We start from the raw sequence: 20,255 nt of genomic DNA on the forward strand, positions 1-20,255 counted from the left end.
ATAGATTTATGACTGCCTGTAAATGGCTTAGGGATGGTTCAATAAAGCTAACTTAACTTTTGCATTGAGTGTAATATATTGGATTCCTTTAAAATATCGATTAACTAGACATCACAGCGGGTATACAGATGAAATCATTTTCATTCTTGTTTGAATAATAAACCATATCATGATATTTTCAAAAGATCCTACTGCCTAAAAGACTCCTACAGCAGACTCAGTTAAATTAGAGAGGTTTGAATGAAACTATTTTTGCTGAAATGCCAACAGCCAAGTGGCTAAATGTTCAGATGACAATGTATAAGGAAAAAGGAAGAAATCTACTCCATTTCCTGAAATAATTTGAAAAACTTAATCTCAAATTATTGTTTTTATACTTGATACAGAAGGAGAGGCAGGGTAGGAGAAAGTGTTATCACTATCGTTATCATCATGCAGATTGCAGTCAGACATGGTTTCCAAATTGAGTAAATTACTTAAGCTCTCTGAATATCAAGGTTTTTCATCTGTAAATGGGGACTATAACAACTTTTTATGAAGGATCAAATAATTTATCTAAGTAAAGCATTTAGTATATAGTGCCAAGTACAGAGTGTTTAATAATGGCAGCTATTATATTATTATTGAATACAAGACCATTAGGCAGGCCACCAAATTGTTAACCCTGACTCTGTAACACTGGATGAATAGTCATTATTATAATAACTATCATCAATATATCATATAATGATATATTATGATAATTTCCATACATTGGAACTCAAAGAATATGTCAGATACTAAACTAGTCATTTTACATTAACAGATTTCATTGAATCCCTTTACTATAATGCTTTAAGATATGTTATTCTAATTTTAAAGAAAACAAGGTCTCAGAATAATTAAATAACTTGTTCAGGATTTTGTAGCTAAGTAAGTTACAAAAGTCATGTTTTTATGACTCAAAAGACTATACCCTTTCCACTGCATTATTCTACTTTCCATTCCATTTAGTATTTTCATCAACAACAGAAAACACACATATATGATAATAGCACCCCATTTTTTTCTGTTGAGAAAAAAAAAAAAACAAAGGTCAAAGATTCCAAATAACTTGTCCAATAACGTCTGGTAAGTAGCAGAGGTAGAATCTGGTAAATGGCAGAAGTCTTCTGATGAGGAATTTGTTCTTTTTCTGTTTCAACACAGGTGACTTATAACATATGATTTGGGGGAAACACATCAAGCTGTCCCAAGTCAAATGAAAAAAGGGAGATACAGAAAGAAGAAACAGGTGTATTAATGGAGAAAGTGAACTTAGCGTTCTCTTAAACATAAAGAAATAGCAACAAACAACCAGTTATTAAAAGCTTTAGGAGCAAAAATTCTATCATGACATTAGAGGTTTATCTAAATAAAAATGTAAACCCTATGACATTCCACAGAATCTTTTTCATAAAGAAAAAAGAGAAGCTGTTAATTCACTGAGCTGTTGCCATGGTTACCTAAACCCATGACTCTCTGCTGAAATGTAACTATTTTTTTCTTCCTACTATTTGCTTCCATGTGATATGCTTTTCACCTGATGAGTGAATTCCCTGGTCACACTTCACTCATGTCTATCATCTTGGAAAAGTTTTTTCTCTTCATTTTGATCCATCACGACAGCTACCCTTTCCTTCTTACGGCTAGCTTATCTGCTGCTTGCATAACATTAGATCTAACTGTGTTGATCATAGGTATTTGTACTTTAATGTTCACCCCCCACCTCCAAAAATAATGGACTGCTTTAATTGACGACAAACATGCTTCTAGTTTAAAAGCTCTTGGCATTAAACAAACCAAAAAATAAGGAAAAAATACACAAAAAAGCATGTGAATTCTGAATATAGGCTTTCTATGAAAACTAACATTAAGTTCATAATTTTTAATATATTATGTTATTGAATTAAAAACCTTATCAGTAAATATTATTAATCTCACTTAAGTAACACTCGGGTTGTAACTTGCCTGATCTTCTCTATGTGTGCTTTCATTTTTTGCATACACACACACACACACACTCACACACACACACACATAAGCCTAGAGAGAGCTACACAAAATGTTTTATTCCAGACAATAAGTTACTGCTTATTTTGGTATAATTGTGTCCTTGGCCTTGGGGATCCAGTGCTATAAATTATGGCTTAATGTTCTAGAAATCTAGCTATGTCTATGCAGAGTTTAATTTTTTATGTGTGTTAGCACTGGAGCTAACATTTCTATTATTTTCAATTTTGTTCAATTCAACATATATTGACAAAGCCCATTCCATATATATATTATTTTCCTGACTCTGTGGACATAAAGATAAATTAGAAATGGTTTCTACATTGGAGCAGATGGCAATCTGTTAGACAAAGATAGGTTTGAAAACAATTACATGTATTGAAGAATTATAGGTACTATGATACAAATCTGTACAAAATATAATGATAGTGCAAAAGGGTGAAGGTCAATTCTACCTGAGTAAGGGATGTGGATAAATAAACGTCTAATGGAATAATTTCACTCTAACATGAATGAAAAGGACTACATCAGAATATCTGCCCCAGTTGTCTGTGCAACTGAATTTTAAGGGAGTTAAAGTGACTACAAGTCAAAATTTACATCCATAAATTAGTGGCTTGTTTTATCCCTTCCAAGCCTAAATGGCTCCTTAAAAATCGGAAACAACATGGTTAACTTGAAATAGCATTGGAGTCAAAGGCACTGGGTTTTAGTCCTCAGCTGTGTGACCTTAGACAAATCATCCTAGCTTTCGAGGTCTCACTATCTTCTTTTACAAAATGTAGGCAGTACACTACACACCACTGAAGGTCTCTTAGCTCAGAGTTAATAAATCCTATGAGTTAATAAATCTAAAAACTCTATTTTTGTGTGTGTCAAGTAAAAGATATCTGAAACCAAGAAAAAACAGGAGGCTTTGTACCAAAGGGTCTGAGTCTAAATAATTAAGAAGATATTAATGAACTCACCAAGTCTGGAAGATATTTGGTCTCATCATCTCACACAAAACAGTCTAGTTCTTGATTTGAGTGTTCAATTCAGGCAAAAGCATTTAAACTAGTGGTGTGTTTATTATAGAACCTGAGTTTGTAAAGTGGAAGAGATACCAAAACAATTTCCATATTAATTAAATCAGTGATTCTTAGTGCTGGCTGTGCATTAGAATTACAGTAGAAGTTTTTAAAAATACAGATGCTTGGACTTCACAGTGGACACCCTGACTATGATTTTCTGGCAGAAGGTAGATGGGTGGAGCACATGCAATTTTTTAAGCTCCGAAGTGATTTAGAAGACACTGAGAACTGCTGAATTAAGTCAATATAAATAACTGATCTTCATCTTTAAAGGACTATAACCAGAGATGCTCTGCAAAGGAATGGAAACAGCCAACTAGAATTGGGTTTGACTGTCATCTCACACAATGACACCACTCACGGTAGGTGAACGTAAGTATTCACTCATTTCACCTTCCTTATTTAAATCGTCATTTGCTCATTTTTCTTCAATGGTCTTTGTCCTCTGTATTTCCTAATCTTATTTTTAACACCAGTTACTACACAGTAGTTTAATCATAGAACAATATCGAATCCAATGTTGTAACAATTTCAACTTAGTGTTTACCTACTAGACCCAAAAAGTTTTATTTAGAAGTAAAACTGGACACAATTGTAAAGGAGAAAAAAACAGAAAAAATTTCCACTCAATAATCAACAAATGAATAGAAAAAATTAGAAACATAATTTAGGTACTTCCAAGAAGCCTACATCTAATGTAATTAATATCAATTAGTATTTGCCTATTAAGCTTTAGTGTGGATGTTGTAACTTTTTGGTAATTTAGATAATCCTCCAGTTTTTCTGGGTCAAGAAAAGCAGTTAAGGAAAGCACTATAACTGACTGAAAATCCCACATCCAAGCTTAACCGTATTTTAAGCAGTAACGGAGGATGTGAGAGTTAGATGAGAGTTTTGCACTTTATAGATTAAGGTAGGAGGTCTGAATCCTTATTGAAATAGATTTTTTTTTTTGAAGCACAATTTTTGCAGCCTTTCCTGCACAAATACACTCCTTTCCCTTGGTAAATAGCTGACATTAGTGACACAAGACATTACAGTGATCATTTTCAATGAGCTTCAATAGGCTCCATTTGGAAGGTGTGTGAACTTAGTGCAGGGGGGCGGATGGGAAGCCATCCACATTTCAAAATTGCAGAGCACCGGGTAAGAATGCAAGATTCTTCCCATCTCATTTAAATATTGGGGTTTAGTTCCATAAAGCACTGCTAGTCAAAAGTGCTGTATTAGAAATGTTTGGAATACAGGCAGAAAAACATTCCTTCCACCTATGGTTTTAAAATGATAAATAATTAAAAGCATATTTCTTTGACTAACTTTTGCACCTAATCCAGAGTGAAAAAAATCAGAATAGGAGAAACAGAAATTAAACTTCAAAATAACAATCCCTTATCTTGCACCTCAAAAGTTTGCACTTATTTTGGAAAAAATTATAATTTCTTCTGCATCTTATTGAAAAAAGTGAGGTAGGATGGCCAGATCCATTAGACATCATAGCAGACATGTCCTTGGAAATATTGGGTTGGCAAAAAAGTTTGTTCAGGTTGTTCCATAAGATGTTACAGAAAAACCCGAATGAACTTTTTGACCAACCCAATATTATAGGGTTGTCATGCAGCCAGGCTATCTGAGAACAAATCTTGTCTCTGCTACTTACTAGTTCTGCGATCTTGTACAAGTTACCTAATATCTTTATACCTCAGGTTGATTTTTTAAAATCTTTGAGATGGGGAATGATTAGTAAGGATATTAAATGAATTAAGGCACATAAACACAACAGGGGCTCTCATACATGCTAGTTGATCAATGAATATTAGCTATTTTCATTATTTACCTGTTTGAGCCTCAGGGTCTTCATATATTTTTTTAAAAGAAAATTTAATCTAAGTAATATTCTCCAAATTTTGCTGATGGTGATAATCACCGTAGACATTTAGTAAATGAGGTCTTCCCAGGACCCTCCTTTGAAGATTCTTATCAATGGGATTCCTGGGATAAAGACAGGAATTTGTAATTTTAATTTGTGCAATGTATAAATTTTATTGTGAAGAAAATTTCAGAAACATTGACCTAAATCACTTATTTACCTAATCATCTAAGTATTCATTCATCCATTGGTTCAACAGATACTTCATGAGCTCTTACCATTTGCCAGGCACCATCCCAGGTGCTAGGAGATACAGTGATGAACCAAGTACTTTTTATTCATTAGATTTTAGGAACCAAGTAGAGGATATTAGACAAATAACCACACAAATCTCTTTGGAGCTACAATTGTGAAGTATGCTATAAAGGGAAAATACAAGGTATGTTGAGAGCTCTTGACAGGGAAAATTTTCTAGGCTTGGCAGGAGATAGAGAGATGGGAAAGGTGTTTATGAAGACCTTCCAGAAGAAGTGATTGCTACCGTTCTTTTATGCTCTGATATTGTATGTCCAGCACATCTTACCTGCCAAGAGGAGAAGAAGGATGCTGGGCTGAGTAGATTAGGGTTTGCAGGGTTGCGCCCTCCCATGTACTCATCTGTGCAAATGTCACAATTTTCTGCATCTCGCCAATCCCAGTATGGAATAGTGAAGTTCTCATCCCCTGTCAGCTTCTGGATTTCTTTTTCCCACAGCAGCAAGAAGAGTCTATGCCAAGGCAGAAAACCTGGTGCTTCATGAGCAAAATCAATGTCTCTCCAGATTTCAGAGCCCCCAAGTAGTGCGTCCCTTGACACATAATAATGCATCCAGACAAAGAGGTCATAAACGTTGATGTCATTAAACAGAGGTGTTGATCCATTATTCATTTGGCCATAGGTGCCTGTGGGGATGACATAGTCTGGGCTGGTAGTATGTTTCGCTAAAGTGAGGTAGGCAAGAAATTTGTTCTTCTCTGGGACACTCAAATCAAAGATGTTTCTTCTCACCAAAAGTCGCCTCTCTGTGCAGGTGGGTCCCGAAAAGCCAAACTTACAATTTCCACAATTGAATCCCATGAAGTTGCCAAAGCACTGGCAGGTCCGATTATAAAAGACGGAGGGCCAAGACTCCCGGTCGTCCACCCCTGCGAAGGGGAACTGAGGTCCAGGTGGTGCCTTGGACAGAATGACGTCCCGACAGGAACCCCTGCCTGAAAGCTGTCCACAGGGACTCCCGTCACCCTCCCATGGTGGGCAGCATTCCTTCTCCATCAGGTTCTTAGAGGAGGCACAAGCTCGAGGGAAATGGCCAGCAGAGGTCTGGAAAGTCCACAGCAGGCAGTACAAAGCAGCCAGGAGCATTCTTCCTCTAGTTCTCACAAGGTCTGCCTGAGCTGGTTAACTGAGCCACACACTTCTCTTTCCAGCTACCCCTTCAGTGACTATCACATGTTTTGGCTAAGACCTATATAATACCACTCCCACCTCCAGCATCAAACACTCTCAGTCTTTATCTTAAGCTTTCATCTTCTGAAAACCACAAGACTAACTTTTCCTTGGAGTTGGCATATATCCCACCAGTGGGATAGGCCTACGTTAAAGTGAGAAACACTATTAACCATTAATAGTTTAATTCTTATGTTTAGAATAATAATAATAATAATACCACCTGATCTAAATAAACCCAGTTAATTGACTATAAAATCAGTGATGATTTAAATTTGCAAATGAGAAGCCATGTCAGGAATAGAGCTTCTTTTATTAAGAAAAGTCAGGCAGTGTTAGAGATTTTGGGTACAAGATGGTTTGTTTCTCAAAGACCATAAATAGACCGCAGCATTGGTAGAATTCGTCTTTGTAGAAAGAGACACTTTTCAGAGCCTAGAGATTATTTCTTATATCTGAAGGTTATTTATTTTATACAAAGTACCAGAAGAAAAATTTTTTTCTGATACACTTCCTAAGTATCTTGATGCTAGCTGCTTGCTTGCTGTCTAATCGCTGATTTTCTGACTATTATTAATGAGAGGTCACTTTGATAGCTGGGTGGTCTGCTTTATTTTGGAAACCTTTACTAGTGAATATTCCAAAGGAAACTCTTTTTTTTCAATTGAAGTATAGTTGATTGTCAATATTATATTAGTTTCAGGTGTACAACATAGTGATTCAATATTTTTATAGATTATACTCTGCGTAAAGTTATTATAAAATATTGGCTATATTACCTGTGCTGTACAATATATCTTTCTGGTTTATTTATTTTATATATAGTAGTTTGTATTTTTCTTATTTTAATGCTATAATGATCTTGTTTAGCCCATAAGTTCTGGAAACCAGGAATTCATTTGAAATTTTGTTTGCAATATGATCTTGCAAAGGAGTTCTCAATATAGTGAGTGAGTGAATAAGGGCTGATATATTTATTCAACAAATATTTATTGATCACGCCAATTTTTTCAAGATTTTTTTCTCTGTGTGTATAGTGAGCTAGATAAATTGAAATGCATGGATAAAAATATTATTTTACCACTACACTAGTTTTCAAATGAGTAGTGTAGAAAATAAGAACATCAGACTTTTAATGGAGGGACATATTTGTGAACTGAGGATACTGGAAAGGATTGCACAGTTTTGGATAATAGTATGCAAATTTTATTATGGGAGTACCCCTTGAACCAAACTTTGAAGGATAGACATAAGTTGGAAAGACAAATGATAATGGAGACAACACTTCAGGCAGGAGAAACTGTAGACAGGTGAGAGCTGTACTTCATCTGCTGAGTTGGAGAATCAGCTTCAGATACATCCCCATGCTATAGGGAATTAAACCTGGGCCCAATCCTTGGAGGGGCTTAAAAATCAAGTGGTTTGTACTAAGGTGAGTTGAAGAGTTACAGGATGAGAGTAGTCAAGTCAAAGTTGCCCCTGTGAGACTTCCTTCCTTATCCTGCTCCATACTTAAAGCTGGTGGTCCCCTGAACTTGAGGAACAAGTGAGAGAAAGTGAAAGCTCTGAGGAAAGTAGCAGTGTCTGGCGTCTTAGCTGTGGGGATCCAGGGAAGGTCATCACTACATGTGATGCTGGAATGTCAGCCTTTCTGCTCTCTACCCATTCTGCTGGAATGTTTCTTATTATTTAGAAGAAACATTAAGTCTCCTCCCTACAACTCTCTTGAGACTCAAAGCAGCCTTTTTAAGTAGAAGAAACAGTGTGTGTGAGAAGAAGAAGAAGAGAAGTTTCCATGGAAATGCCGCCTCTGGCTGGGATCAGGAAGTCATCACATGATCTCCACAAGGAGGCTTAATCTTTTTTCTTCCTTCTTTCAGAGCCACAGAGAGATTAACACAAGGCTTCTTGTCCCTGGGGAGTCTTAGTTCTGTGTTACTTATAACCACATGTGGCCTTTTATAATTCTGTTGCATCTACTTGCAGACAGAATTTAACTTCTCATGTTCAGTTTAATTAAGAAGTTTGCTTTATATGTGCCCCCCATCAGGCTTCCCTGTGAATAACTTAGAAAGCTTCCATCACACCACTAGGCTTCTGTGTCTACTCTCCCAAGTCTCTTTTTCATAATCTTCAGAGAATGCTTAAAGGAATGGCTAAAATGTACTTTGTCCTCTTAGTTGCCTTCACAAAGTTGATATCCTGACATTGACAGATCTCCTTATTACTCTCAAATATAGGACACTATCTCCTCTGGCCTATTTGTAAAACTGTCTTATTGTTAATACAAACTTCTTTAGAGAAATGTCTATTGGTACAGCCACTATGGAGAACAGCATGTAGGTTGCTTAAAAAACTGAAAATAGAGCTACCATATGATCCAGCAATTCCACTCCTGGGCATATATTTGGAGAAAGCCGTAATTCAAAAAATACATGCACCCCATTGTTCATTGCAGCACTACTTACAATAGTCAAGACATGGAAGCAACTTAAATGTCCATCAACAGATGAATGGATAAAGAAGATGTGGTATACACACACACACACACACACACACACACACACACACACACACACACACACTGGAGTATTACTCAGCCATAAAAAAGAATGAAATAATGCCTTTTGCAGCAACATGGATGGACCTAGAGATTATCATACTAAGTGAACTAAGTCGGACAAAGACAAATATTATATGATATCAATTATATGTGGAATCTAAAAATAAAAAAAAATGATACAAAGGAACTTATATACAAAACAGAAATAAACCCACAGGCATAGAAAACAAACTAATGGTTATCAAAGGGGAAAGGGGGGGAGGGATAAATTAGGAGCTTGGGATTAACTTATACATACTACTATATCTAAAATAGGTAAACAACAAGGACCTGCTGTATAGCACAGAGAACTATATTCAATAATTTGTAATAACCTATAAGGGAAAAGGATCTGAAAAATTATATATTATATTTTATAATAACCTATAAGGAAAAAGAATCTGAAGAATTATCTATCTATCTATATCGAATCACTTTGCTGTACACCTGAAACTAACAAAATGTTATAAATAAACTCTATTTCAGTTAAAAAAACAAAGCACAAACTTTTAAAATGTCAAACCGCATTTAGATTGCTTCCTCCCTGAACTCTAGACGTACATTCACTAGTTGCCTCTAGTTTTCAGAATTTGAAGGTGTTCTGTCCTATCTGTCCTATTGTATGAGTTAACACGTGAGCTAATGTGAGACTCTATTAACCAGAATTAGGGCCTCTGTAAATATTCTGCAATTATTTGTGGAGCATCAATTATCAAGCATACAACGACAGGTAGGGATGCTATGGTAAGCACAACACAGAGGTTTCTACTCTCATGCAACATATAGCCTATTAAAATAATGTCTAAATTTTAGTAATTTTAATAATATTTATAACTATGCATATTTTAAATAACTTTTTTTTTTCGGTATGCGGGCCTCTCACTGCTGTGCCCTCTCCTGTTGCAGAGCCCAGGCTCCGGACACGCAGGCTCAGCAGCCATGGCTCATGGGCCCAGCCGCTCTGAGGCGTGTGGGATCTTCCCGGACCAGGGCACGAACCTGTGTCCCCTGCATCGGCAGGCAGACTCTCAACCACTGTGCCACCAGGGGAGCCCTGCCTTTGCTTTTTTATTTGATGATGGTTTGAACCTTTTTCTCCAGCTTTTTTAGCCCCCCATTCTCTCAATTTTAACAGTAGCTACCATTTATTGAGTATAAGTAACATAATTAGCTCAGTTTGAGTAGCTACCATTTTTTAATAAATGTAACTATACAAAAATGTAAAATAAATAGCTAGTGGGAAGCAGCTGCATAGCACAGGGAGATCAACTCAGTGCTTTGTGACCACCTAGAGGGGTAGGATAGGGAGTGGGGGAGGGGGACGCAAGAGGGAGGAGATATGGGGATATATGTATATGTATAGCTGATTCACTTTGTTATAAAGCAGAAACTAACACACCATTGTAAAGCAATTATACTCCAATAAAGACGTTAAAAATAAAAAGAGTTAAATATACTCAAACTAGGAAAAATAATATAAGGAATTAACATGTACACATCATCAAGCTTCTTCAGCCATCATCTTTTTCTAGGCACTGTTTCTTCAGTCCCACCCATAAAAAAAAGCAAAAAATTATTTAGTGTTTTAAAACAAATCTCAGAAAACATATCTTGTCTGTAATATCTCTTGTAAATTGTTAACAATTAAGCACGTAAAAATACAACCACAGTAGCAGTACAACACCTCAGACAAAAAGAGAGAAAAATAATTCCTTTATATCATCGATTTCAAGTTTATGCTCAATTTAATTATCTTAAAAGTGTTTGTTTTTCAAGATCCAAACAAGGTCTATACATTGCTTTTGGTTCATATATTTCTGAGGTTTGTTTTTTTAAAATTAATGTTTCTCTTCTTGTTTTTTTTTTAATGTAATATACTTAAGGAACAAACCAGATTGTGTACTACAGAATTCCCCATGTTTTAGGATTGACTAATTTTATCCTTGTGGCATAATTTAGTTTGCTTCTTTATCCTATATTTCCTATCACTTCATGAATATTCTATAATCATCTCATATTTTCTATAATTAGGGAATTAAATATAGGAGATGATTAGATTCAGGTCAATTTTGCTTTTGTTTTTGTTAAGAATGACTTCAGGGCCTCCCTGGTGGCGCAAGTGGTTGAGAGTCCGCCTGCCGATGCAGGGGATACGGGTTCGTGCCCCGGTCTGGGAGGATCCCATATGCCGCGGAGCGGCTGGGCCCGTGAGCCATGGCCGCTGAGCCTGCGCGTCCGGAGCCTGCGCGTCCGGAGCCTGTGCTCCGCAGCGGGGGAGGCCACAACAGTGAGAGGCCCGCATACCGCAAAAAAAAAAAAAAAAAAAAAAAAAAAAAAAAAAGAATGACTTCACAGTTGTTTCTGTGTACTACTTATTCAAAGACATCAGAGGAACATATTGTCTGGTTTTTGCACTATTCGTTTTTAAATTGATCAGTGGTTTGAGGTAATGTCAGACCATCTTGTCTATTATATAGTTCTCTAACAAACTTTTACCTCATGGTTTTATCATTCACTGATAATTGTTTCTTACATCCAGCATTTCAATGAAAGATTACAAGAATAGTGAATTTTATAATTCTATCATTCTATTTGCATTTATCAACTGTGATTCTTTCGTAAAGAATAACTTTTCCTCATCAACTATTTGGCTACTCTGAAATACATTCTGTACAAGAAAGGTGGGATAAATGTTCAGTTCTTACCCTTTATTTATCAATTTTCAAAATGACGATTTGATGCCCTATCAATCTCTAAACAGAACCTATGTATATATTTTAACTATCATGAAGACTTCTGGAGTTTTATGTATTTGGTGTGTTTCTTTTAGAGGTTAAAATTAATGCAGTAGTCAGCTGATTAGTGACCGTTAGCCAAGCTACATTATGATATGATGAGCAATGATTATTATGATATGTTGAGCAATGATTATTATAATTGTGTTTAAGTGTGTGCTCGTGTGGAGTTGAAGGCAGAAAAATGTAGCCACTGACTCTCTATAGTTTAAGTTTAAACTCATTAAAGTTATTCAGTAAATATTGAGCATCTACCATGCACAAGACCTTGCACTAAATACCTGAAGGATGCAAAGTTGTATAAGCCACAGGCCTTAACTGCCCATGGATTTGATGCCCTGGAGTCAGAATCTAAATTTTTATCTAAGGTCTATGAATTATTAGTTCTTAGGCCTCACAGTAAGAGAAAAGGGGGAAAAGAATAAGCATATACTTAGAACTTGTTCAGTAATTCCACTTATCACAGCTTCTGTGTACTCAGTCATACCACATAGGGCTCTTGAGTTTTAAATTATATAATACATGTTAAACACTCAGTACAAGCTCTGACACCTATTAAGTACTCAATAAATTTTGAAACGGTTATTATTAAAGACCACAAATTGGGTATGGATTATGTTCATTGCTATAGGTCTTACTTCTATGTCTTTTCAGTGTAAAGAGCTAGAAAATAGCTATTTTATTAGATATAATTAAATATCATTATTATAAATTGGCCCGTTCTTCTCTACCCAGTAACCTCACTTGCTCTTTTCCTCCAATTAAAACCTTATGTTCTAAGATACTGAACTTTTGCCATTATACTGAGATGTCATGCTTCCTTAGGATTCTGAGCTTAGCACATGCTCTTTCCCCTACTAAGAATGCTTCCTTTTTTAATTCACTTCCATAATCTAGTTACACTATAAGATTCAGCTCAGCTGTTCAGGAAGCCTTTGCTGATGTACAGGCCTCTTTCAATGGTAAGTTGGGGAACTTTCCTCTATTCTCTCCTTTTACCATGGGTTCACCTTTGTCATTGTACTCATCACACTCAACACTGGATTAGAAGGTTCATCCTGGTAAAGTGGAAAGCACTGGGCCACAGATTAGTTCAAATTAATTATGGTGCTGCCAAGTTCTGTGTGACTTTGGGCAAAGCACTTAACCTCTCTGATTTTAACCTTCCACAATTGAAAGTGATAGTGCCTGCCTATCTACTTCCAAAGGTTTTTAATATGCTGTTGCTTCTGTATAGCTTTAGATAACAAAAACTCAATGTCATTGTCTCTTAAACTATTTCACCCAAAATCTGAGCCCTCATCACAGTCATAATTTCTGATTGGCCATTTTAAACCCATTGTCTTTTGCTGAGCAGCTCCTGGGTATCCCCTGATCCCTGTGATAAATAAAGAATGTAATTCCCAACATTAGTCTTACCCCACCAAATTAATATAATTAGCATATCTTTTATGATAAAGAGAAAAAAGTAAACTAGTGATTATGCTTCAAGTGATATCTTTCCAAATAGATACAGCAGACTAATGTTCTATGCAAGATAATGGTTGAAAAAATGTTTACCTAAATGACCTATAGAATGCTTTCCTTCTCAATTTACTTTTCTCCAAATAGTTGCATAGATTACTAAACTAAGTATGGGTTTATGAACATATTCACCTAATCTCAAAGTTTGTGCCCTCTCTTTAGAGTTCAATGAGTCCTGACTATCCTTTTTTGTAAAATAAATAAATTTATTTATTTATTTGTTTTTATGTTTGGCTGTGTTGGGTCTTTGTTGCTGTGTGCAGGCTTCTCATTGAGGTGACTTCTCTTGTTGCAGAGCACGGGCTCTAGGTGCACAGGCTTCAGTAGTTGTAGCACACGGACTCAGTAGTTGTGGCTCACGGGCTCTAGAGCACAAGCTCAGTAGCTGCAACGTATGGGCTTCGTTGTTCCACAACATGTGGGATCTTCCCGGACCAGAGGTCGAACCCATGTCCCCTGCATTGGCAAGCGGATTCTTAACCATTGTGCCACCAGGGAAACCCCTGACTATCCTTTTAAACTAATTTTATATGACACTTAACCTGATAGCCCTTTGACTGCTCCCAAGATTAATTTGCCCAGGAACATTCCTTTTAATCATCATATGCTCTTATTTCTGGACAAACTCACATTCATTGCAGCAAACATTTACTTATATTACGCAGTGTGAAGCTTTGTACTCAGAAGAATAACGGGCAGTGCCTACTTTTAAGGGGTCAGAATGACATGCATTCCTTACTTTTTTCATTTAATCAACCAACAAACATTTATTAAGTGTTTATATTTTGCCAAGCAATGTATGTGACAATGGAGGATAACAGTGACAAATGAGCCACAGTCCCTGCTCTGAAGTAGTTCACAGTTTGGCAAGGGATTCAAAGAAATCAAGAGACAATTACAGAACAGTTTGTTAAGTGCATATTGTTAATAATATTGAATGTGGTGTCTGTCAGGGCCCTGGCAGGAAACAGCTGACACACTCAAGTTGACTCAAGTTGACTTTTTGAGGAGGGTTTAATAAAGGAACTATTTACAATGTTGGCAGCAGGGTTAAAGGAAATGAACATAAGATAATGCAGTACCCTGGGCATCAAGGGCAAAGGGAGGGAACAATTTCTGGAAGACAGAGAAAGTCACTGAATTGACTGAGCCAGCTGGCGGGAGCTGCGGCCTTGTAGAAAGATGCAGGCAACCCCTGGCTACGTGGCAAAGAAGAATTGGGAGATTAAATACCCTCACCCCTGACTCCACTTGCCTTCTGCCTTCTGATCTTTCTCTCTGTGCACTCTGTGGATGAAGCCAAGCTCAAGCCAGAGGAGCAAGGAGCCCATTAATACAGATCTTATAAATCACCTACTTGGGGCCCAGAACAGGGTAGAGAAGGCAAAGAATGGGCCTGGGAGGCCAAAGGAATGATATTCAGCACAGATTCCTATTCTGTACTTTTCACATAATGTCATTCATTTTTACAACAAACCTGCATTAAGTGGTTGTTCTAATCCTGCAGATAAAAAAAATGAGGTTCAGAAATTATAGAGGACATATCCAAGGGCATGAAACTAATAACTGATAGATCCAGGGCTTGAACACACTTGTGTGCTTACACTATCTCTGTTCTTTTTACCAGGTCTATATGTTGGTATTTATGTTCAGGGAATCATGGGAATACAGTGGAAACACATAACCCATACTATCTTGTGAAAAGGCCTGTGGAGACAAGATTGTCAGGAAAGGCTTCCTAGGGAAAGATGGTGCCTGAACTGAGCTTTAAAGGAAGACTGGTATAAGTAAACAGAAGAAGGGAAGAAAGTGCAGTGCAGGTAGAAGTAGCAGCAAAATGCAGAGATGACAGATGCAATTAATTGATTATGGTTGAAACAGACAAAGCAGAAATAATGAGAAAATATGACTTCTATACAAGCAGTGTGAAAAATTGATAGGATTTAGGGTCTTTTAGGTGAGTTAAAGACTGGATGCTATTACTTCTTTGTGTATAGACAGTGGGGTTCATATGGACAGATGAACAGGATTATTTTCCATGAAAATAAAAGAAAAGGAGATATATAGAAAGATCATCACAAATAATGACACAGCATGCTTCCTCATTACTGAAACCCAGTTCTTTCATCATTCCTCAATTCATCACCCTCAAGGACAAGGCCATCATTTTCTAGAAGCTTCATCATTTATAATTCTTATTAATGCCCAGAGTATAATAATTTGTGCTATTAATGTGGCTGACAGACATAAACTCATTAAAATATTACATATGTGAAAAAAATCAATCAATAATGCTAGGTCTATAAGGAGATTAATAAGACTTCTGGTTCCAAAGTTCTATAATAGCACATTTGTTATAGCTTGGTCCCCATACCACTTAGATATAAACTCTATGATTTTTGTCAAACATTTCCCTTTTATCCAGTGGCCAATGATATAGCCTTCTATATAGAGTCAATCATGAAATATAGCAAAATCCAACATAAAAACAAAAATAGGCTTTGAAACAAGTGAGTCTATCATACAAGACCAAAATTTTGTCTTATACAAGCCATTGACGTCATTTTGAGCCCTGGTTTGTTTGTTTCTTTGTTTGTGGTAAAAGAAGGGTAATAAAATCAGTCCACAGGATTACTGTGAGAACCAAATTAGACAATGTTTTTCTTTTCTTTTCTTTTCTTTATTTATTTTTAACATCTTTATGGAGTATAATTGCTTTACTAGACAATGTCTTTAAAACAGAAGTCTTCCATCCCTCAGCCCCTCAAAATTTCCATAACTTTTCCCTTTGTATTTTATCCATTTCTTTTCTGGAGGACATGCCATTACTTGACTTAAAAAAGACAGATAAATGTTTTAAAATATAGAATTTGTATACATTCAATTTTTTCCTCTTATTAAGCAATTCTAAAAGATTGTTAGGCAAAGAATATGAAAGAATTACACAGAATTTTGAATTATCAACTTATCTCTCATCTCACATTATCTGAATTTATTAATAACTGAGCTTAGTGATAAATATGTCTTTATGCTACTAAGATTATACATTACATTATTTCTATTTTATTTGCTAGGAATCAGACAGTCTAAAGGATTAAGAAACTTTTTTCTGGTCTTCTGTGTATTTCATAGTTGTAACTAAATTCCCAGGCATAGAATCCTCCATTCTTTCTGCTCACTTTACTCCCCAAGGATCTGATATTTGTAAAGCCCTTTGATAGCATCAGATGAAAATCACTACTTTACACAAAGGCATATTTATGTCATATGATCAGAAGAGTGAAACACGGAGAAAACACTCTTCATGCCAAAGGCAAGCAATTCTGATGCAGCCTCAACTTTTTGGCCTGGAAGAAGCTGTAGATGAAGCAAATGCCTCACATCCAATTCATGTTATGAACTAGTTCAGAGGAAAGAGAAACTGGGAAAATCTGCTAGTTTTCCATAGAAGCAGGAACCTCCACCTACACCATGTTCTACACACTTCAATGCAAGTGTGTCTTCCCAATGGCTTGACTGTAAAACCAACCCACTTCCTTTCTTTCATCCTGTCAAGAGATGATAGTTTGTTGTAAACTAGGAACATATAGACAGTTTTCAGACAGACTTTCATGCCAACTCTAAGACTGAGTTTCACTTCATTGAGTAATAATGATTAAATGCAAAGCCAAAAGAAGGCCATCCTCTGCAAATTATGAGTGAAGGACATCAGGGCTATGTCAGAATGACTGAAGAAAGAGCAATTTTCCTTTGATTTGACAGCCTAAGCCCTACCTCAGAGTAAGGCTACCTTGTCTACTGCACTATTTAGTGACTTAGAATCTTTCCAGCCAAGAGCTGGCCTAACAGACTTATCTTCCTAGTGCAAGTTATGTGATTTTCAGTATAAAAGAAATAAGAGAATGTCAGACATAAGCTTTTTGTTATTAGACTCCTTGGGATACATGTAGTTATTACCTTCCTTTTTTCTTCCAGATTATACATGTATATTTATAGAAACATGAAGTAAAAACCTGATGCAGACCCTCAGCTTACTTTAAAATAAATTTAAATTTTGAAAAAAATGTTTAAAAATACATTAAATGGTAGAAGTAGAAAGAAAGAAAGAAAGAAAGAAAGAAAGTAAAGAGAAGAGAAGAAAATAGAAAAGAAGGTAGAGGGAGGGAAGGAGGAAGGAAAGATGGAAGGAAGGAAGAAGGAAGGGAGGAAAGAAGGGTGGAAGGGAGGAGGGAAGAAGAAAAAGAAAGAAAGAAATGAATGTAGGATAGGAAAACCTTTCCCTTTTTCCTTTCTAGTTTCTTAGGCTGAATTAGATTGATGTGAGACAGATTAACAGGAGAAAAAAAAATTTAATGTTGTACATACAGAAGTTCATAAAGATATGAGACTCAAAGAAGTGGCCAAAGCAGGCAGCTTTTATACATTTTAGAGAAAGAACCAATTATTTGTGAAGATTTGAAAAAACAAAGGGATTTAGGCTTGGAGTAGCAAATTAATTATGAAGTAAAAAAGTTTGTTTATACAACATTCTTGGCCTTGAATTTCCTATCTCTACTGATAAGGTATAGTTAGAATACCTTCATATGGGAGATTTATTTCATGCTTTCAGGGGACAGAGGAAGGTCAGAGTGTCCTTCCTGCATTGGCTATTTCTTAAATAACTTTAATTCAAAATAACATGTCAAAGTGGCATATTTTTGGGTGGTACATTTTGCTCCCCCTCAGAAAGAAAGAAAGTAAAGGAGGAAAGAAGGATAGATGGAGAGAAGGCAGAAAGGGAAATACTTGGTTCCAGAAATGAATAGAGAATTAAAAGCCAGTGTGGTAATCTATGAATCTGATGCACTTAGTGCCCATGAGGACAATAATACAGATATGGACTTAAAGCTAGGAGGTAAGGTTTTAACACCCAAGAAGGACAGGAAATTTGGCCTTTGGCTTATAAAAGAAGAGATGAAATGAAAAACCTTGCAACAAAGTTGGCAATGTGGAAAGGCTGCCCCTCAGGGAGAGGTTGGATGGGACATCACACCTACCAGCACAGGGAAGTTGCAAAGATGACTAACAATTACAAATGACTGAAACTTTTACAGAATTATAGAACAACGTGAGTCCTCAACTTAAGAAGAACATTGAACTGCAAGCAGAATAAATAAAATAAACTTCTAAAAATATTATAGTAAAGTAAAAGAAAATCAAAGCAAAACACAAATCCTGAAAAAGAACTTTATAAAAAAAAGACAAATTACTTTTAACAATAGAATACTTAGGCAATTATAAAGTACAGAAAATAATAAAAGGATATATCCAAAGTACTAAAATAACATAATCCAAAACATAGAATTTCATAGTTTAATTTATTATAAGAATAAAATCAAATAAAGCCATTTTGGCGGAAAGGCTGAGAATATTTACCAACAGAGCTTTTCAGTGAAAAAAATGAGTAAACAATGACTGTATGTCACTTACAGGGAAAAACCCAGAAAGATGCAGTGGTGGCCACCTGGGTAAAAGATATGGGGAATTATAAATGCACTGACCATAAAATTAATCACAATACTGAATAATTTGTGTGGTTTAAAAATGAGGTAGAACTACATGAACTTTAAGCTAAAAGCTTTATTAAGGATAGTCATTTCTTAAAGATGGAAGAGTCAATTCATTTACCAGAAAGCTAAAAATTTTCTCAATTTAAATACACCTATTTATTGCTCAAACCAAAATCCCAAAAGTGAAGTTACCAAAAGGTTGAAATACAAAGAAAAGAAGAAAACCAGGGAATTATTAACCAAAATAAATCTGTTGTAACTTTATTATTATCAGATAACATCGAGTTTAAGCCAAAAAGATTTATTAAGGATAAAGAAAGCTATTGTTGACAATAAAAGGAACAATTTCTTACCATATAAATTCAGGATTATTATTTATATTTAGTAGCATCTTATTGTATAATATAAATTTTAATTGTAGTGTTTTTGTTGTATAATTTTAAATATTTTATAGTTTTGTACCAGCAACACACAAATTCTCTGTACTTTTATACTCCCCAAAATTTATAGAGTGAGCACTGACCAAATTGAACATTGATATTGAAATGTCCAAAAATCATAGCAAGGATCTCTCAGAAACAATGACACTAAAGTTCACCATTCTAGTAAAATATGAAGCATTTTAATAATTGACCATCAACCAGGCCCAAAATTAAATCTCAACAAATATTGAGTAAACAAAATCATACAGAAGTCTTCTCTGACCATATTGCAATAAAAGTCGTTAGATAGAAAAAGCCAAAACTACATAACATATATTTATAAATGTGCAAATTATAGAAGAAATCAAAATAGACCTTATCTTATATTTAGAATTGAACACACAAGCTTTATGTAACAAAATCTAGAGGATGCAGGAAAAAATGTTTCTTAGAAATTTATAGTTCAAAATGCATATATTACAGTACAGGTAACACTGGGAATTCATGACTTAAGTGTTCAGTTGAAGAAGTTAGTTAGAGGAAAAAAAAGAAGAAGAAGAAAGTAGAACAAAATAAATAAGATTAAATTAGTGATTTTGAAGACAATGAAACAATAAAGAGGTTCCTTTTTGTTTGTTTGAGAACTAGTAAGGTAGTGAAATTTCTAAGATTGATAAGAAACTTAAACACAAATAAATGATAAAAGGGATTCTTAAATGAATAAATTCACAAGGACATGACTAAAAGAAGAGACAGTGACACATCTGGGAAGGAGGGATGTAAAGGATGAATGGTAAAGGTAGCAGACCCACCAAGTTGAATCTAAGCCAGAAGAAAGGAAATCAACAAAGCTATGGAATATGGACTGTAGAAGTTCTGAAAGTTTCAAGAATTGACAACACAATG

At 35.6% G+C, this 20,255-nt stretch overlaps 1 protein-coding gene across 1 annotated transcript in view; it reads right to left on the bottom strand.

Annotated features, from left to right (window-relative positions):
* TYR (tyrosinase) overlaps window positions 1-6,373 on the bottom strand; it is a 90,522-nt gene extending 84,149 nt beyond the window's left edge. Inside the window, exon 1 of the mRNA XM_060104217.1 lies at window positions 5,555-6,373. Within this exon, the coding sequence (XP_059960200.1) occupies window positions 5,555-6,373 (819 nt within the window). The remainder of the gene's footprint in view (window positions 1-5,554) is intronic.
* Between the last annotated feature and the right edge of the window lie 13,882 nt (window positions 6,374-20,255).

Source organism: Mesoplodon densirostris, chromosome 7 (genome assembly GCF_025265405.1).
Source record: "Mesoplodon densirostris isolate mMesDen1 chromosome 7, mMesDen1 primary haplotype, whole genome shotgun sequence".
Taxonomy (NCBI): domain Eukaryota; kingdom Metazoa; phylum Chordata; class Mammalia; order Artiodactyla; family Ziphiidae; genus Mesoplodon; species Mesoplodon densirostris.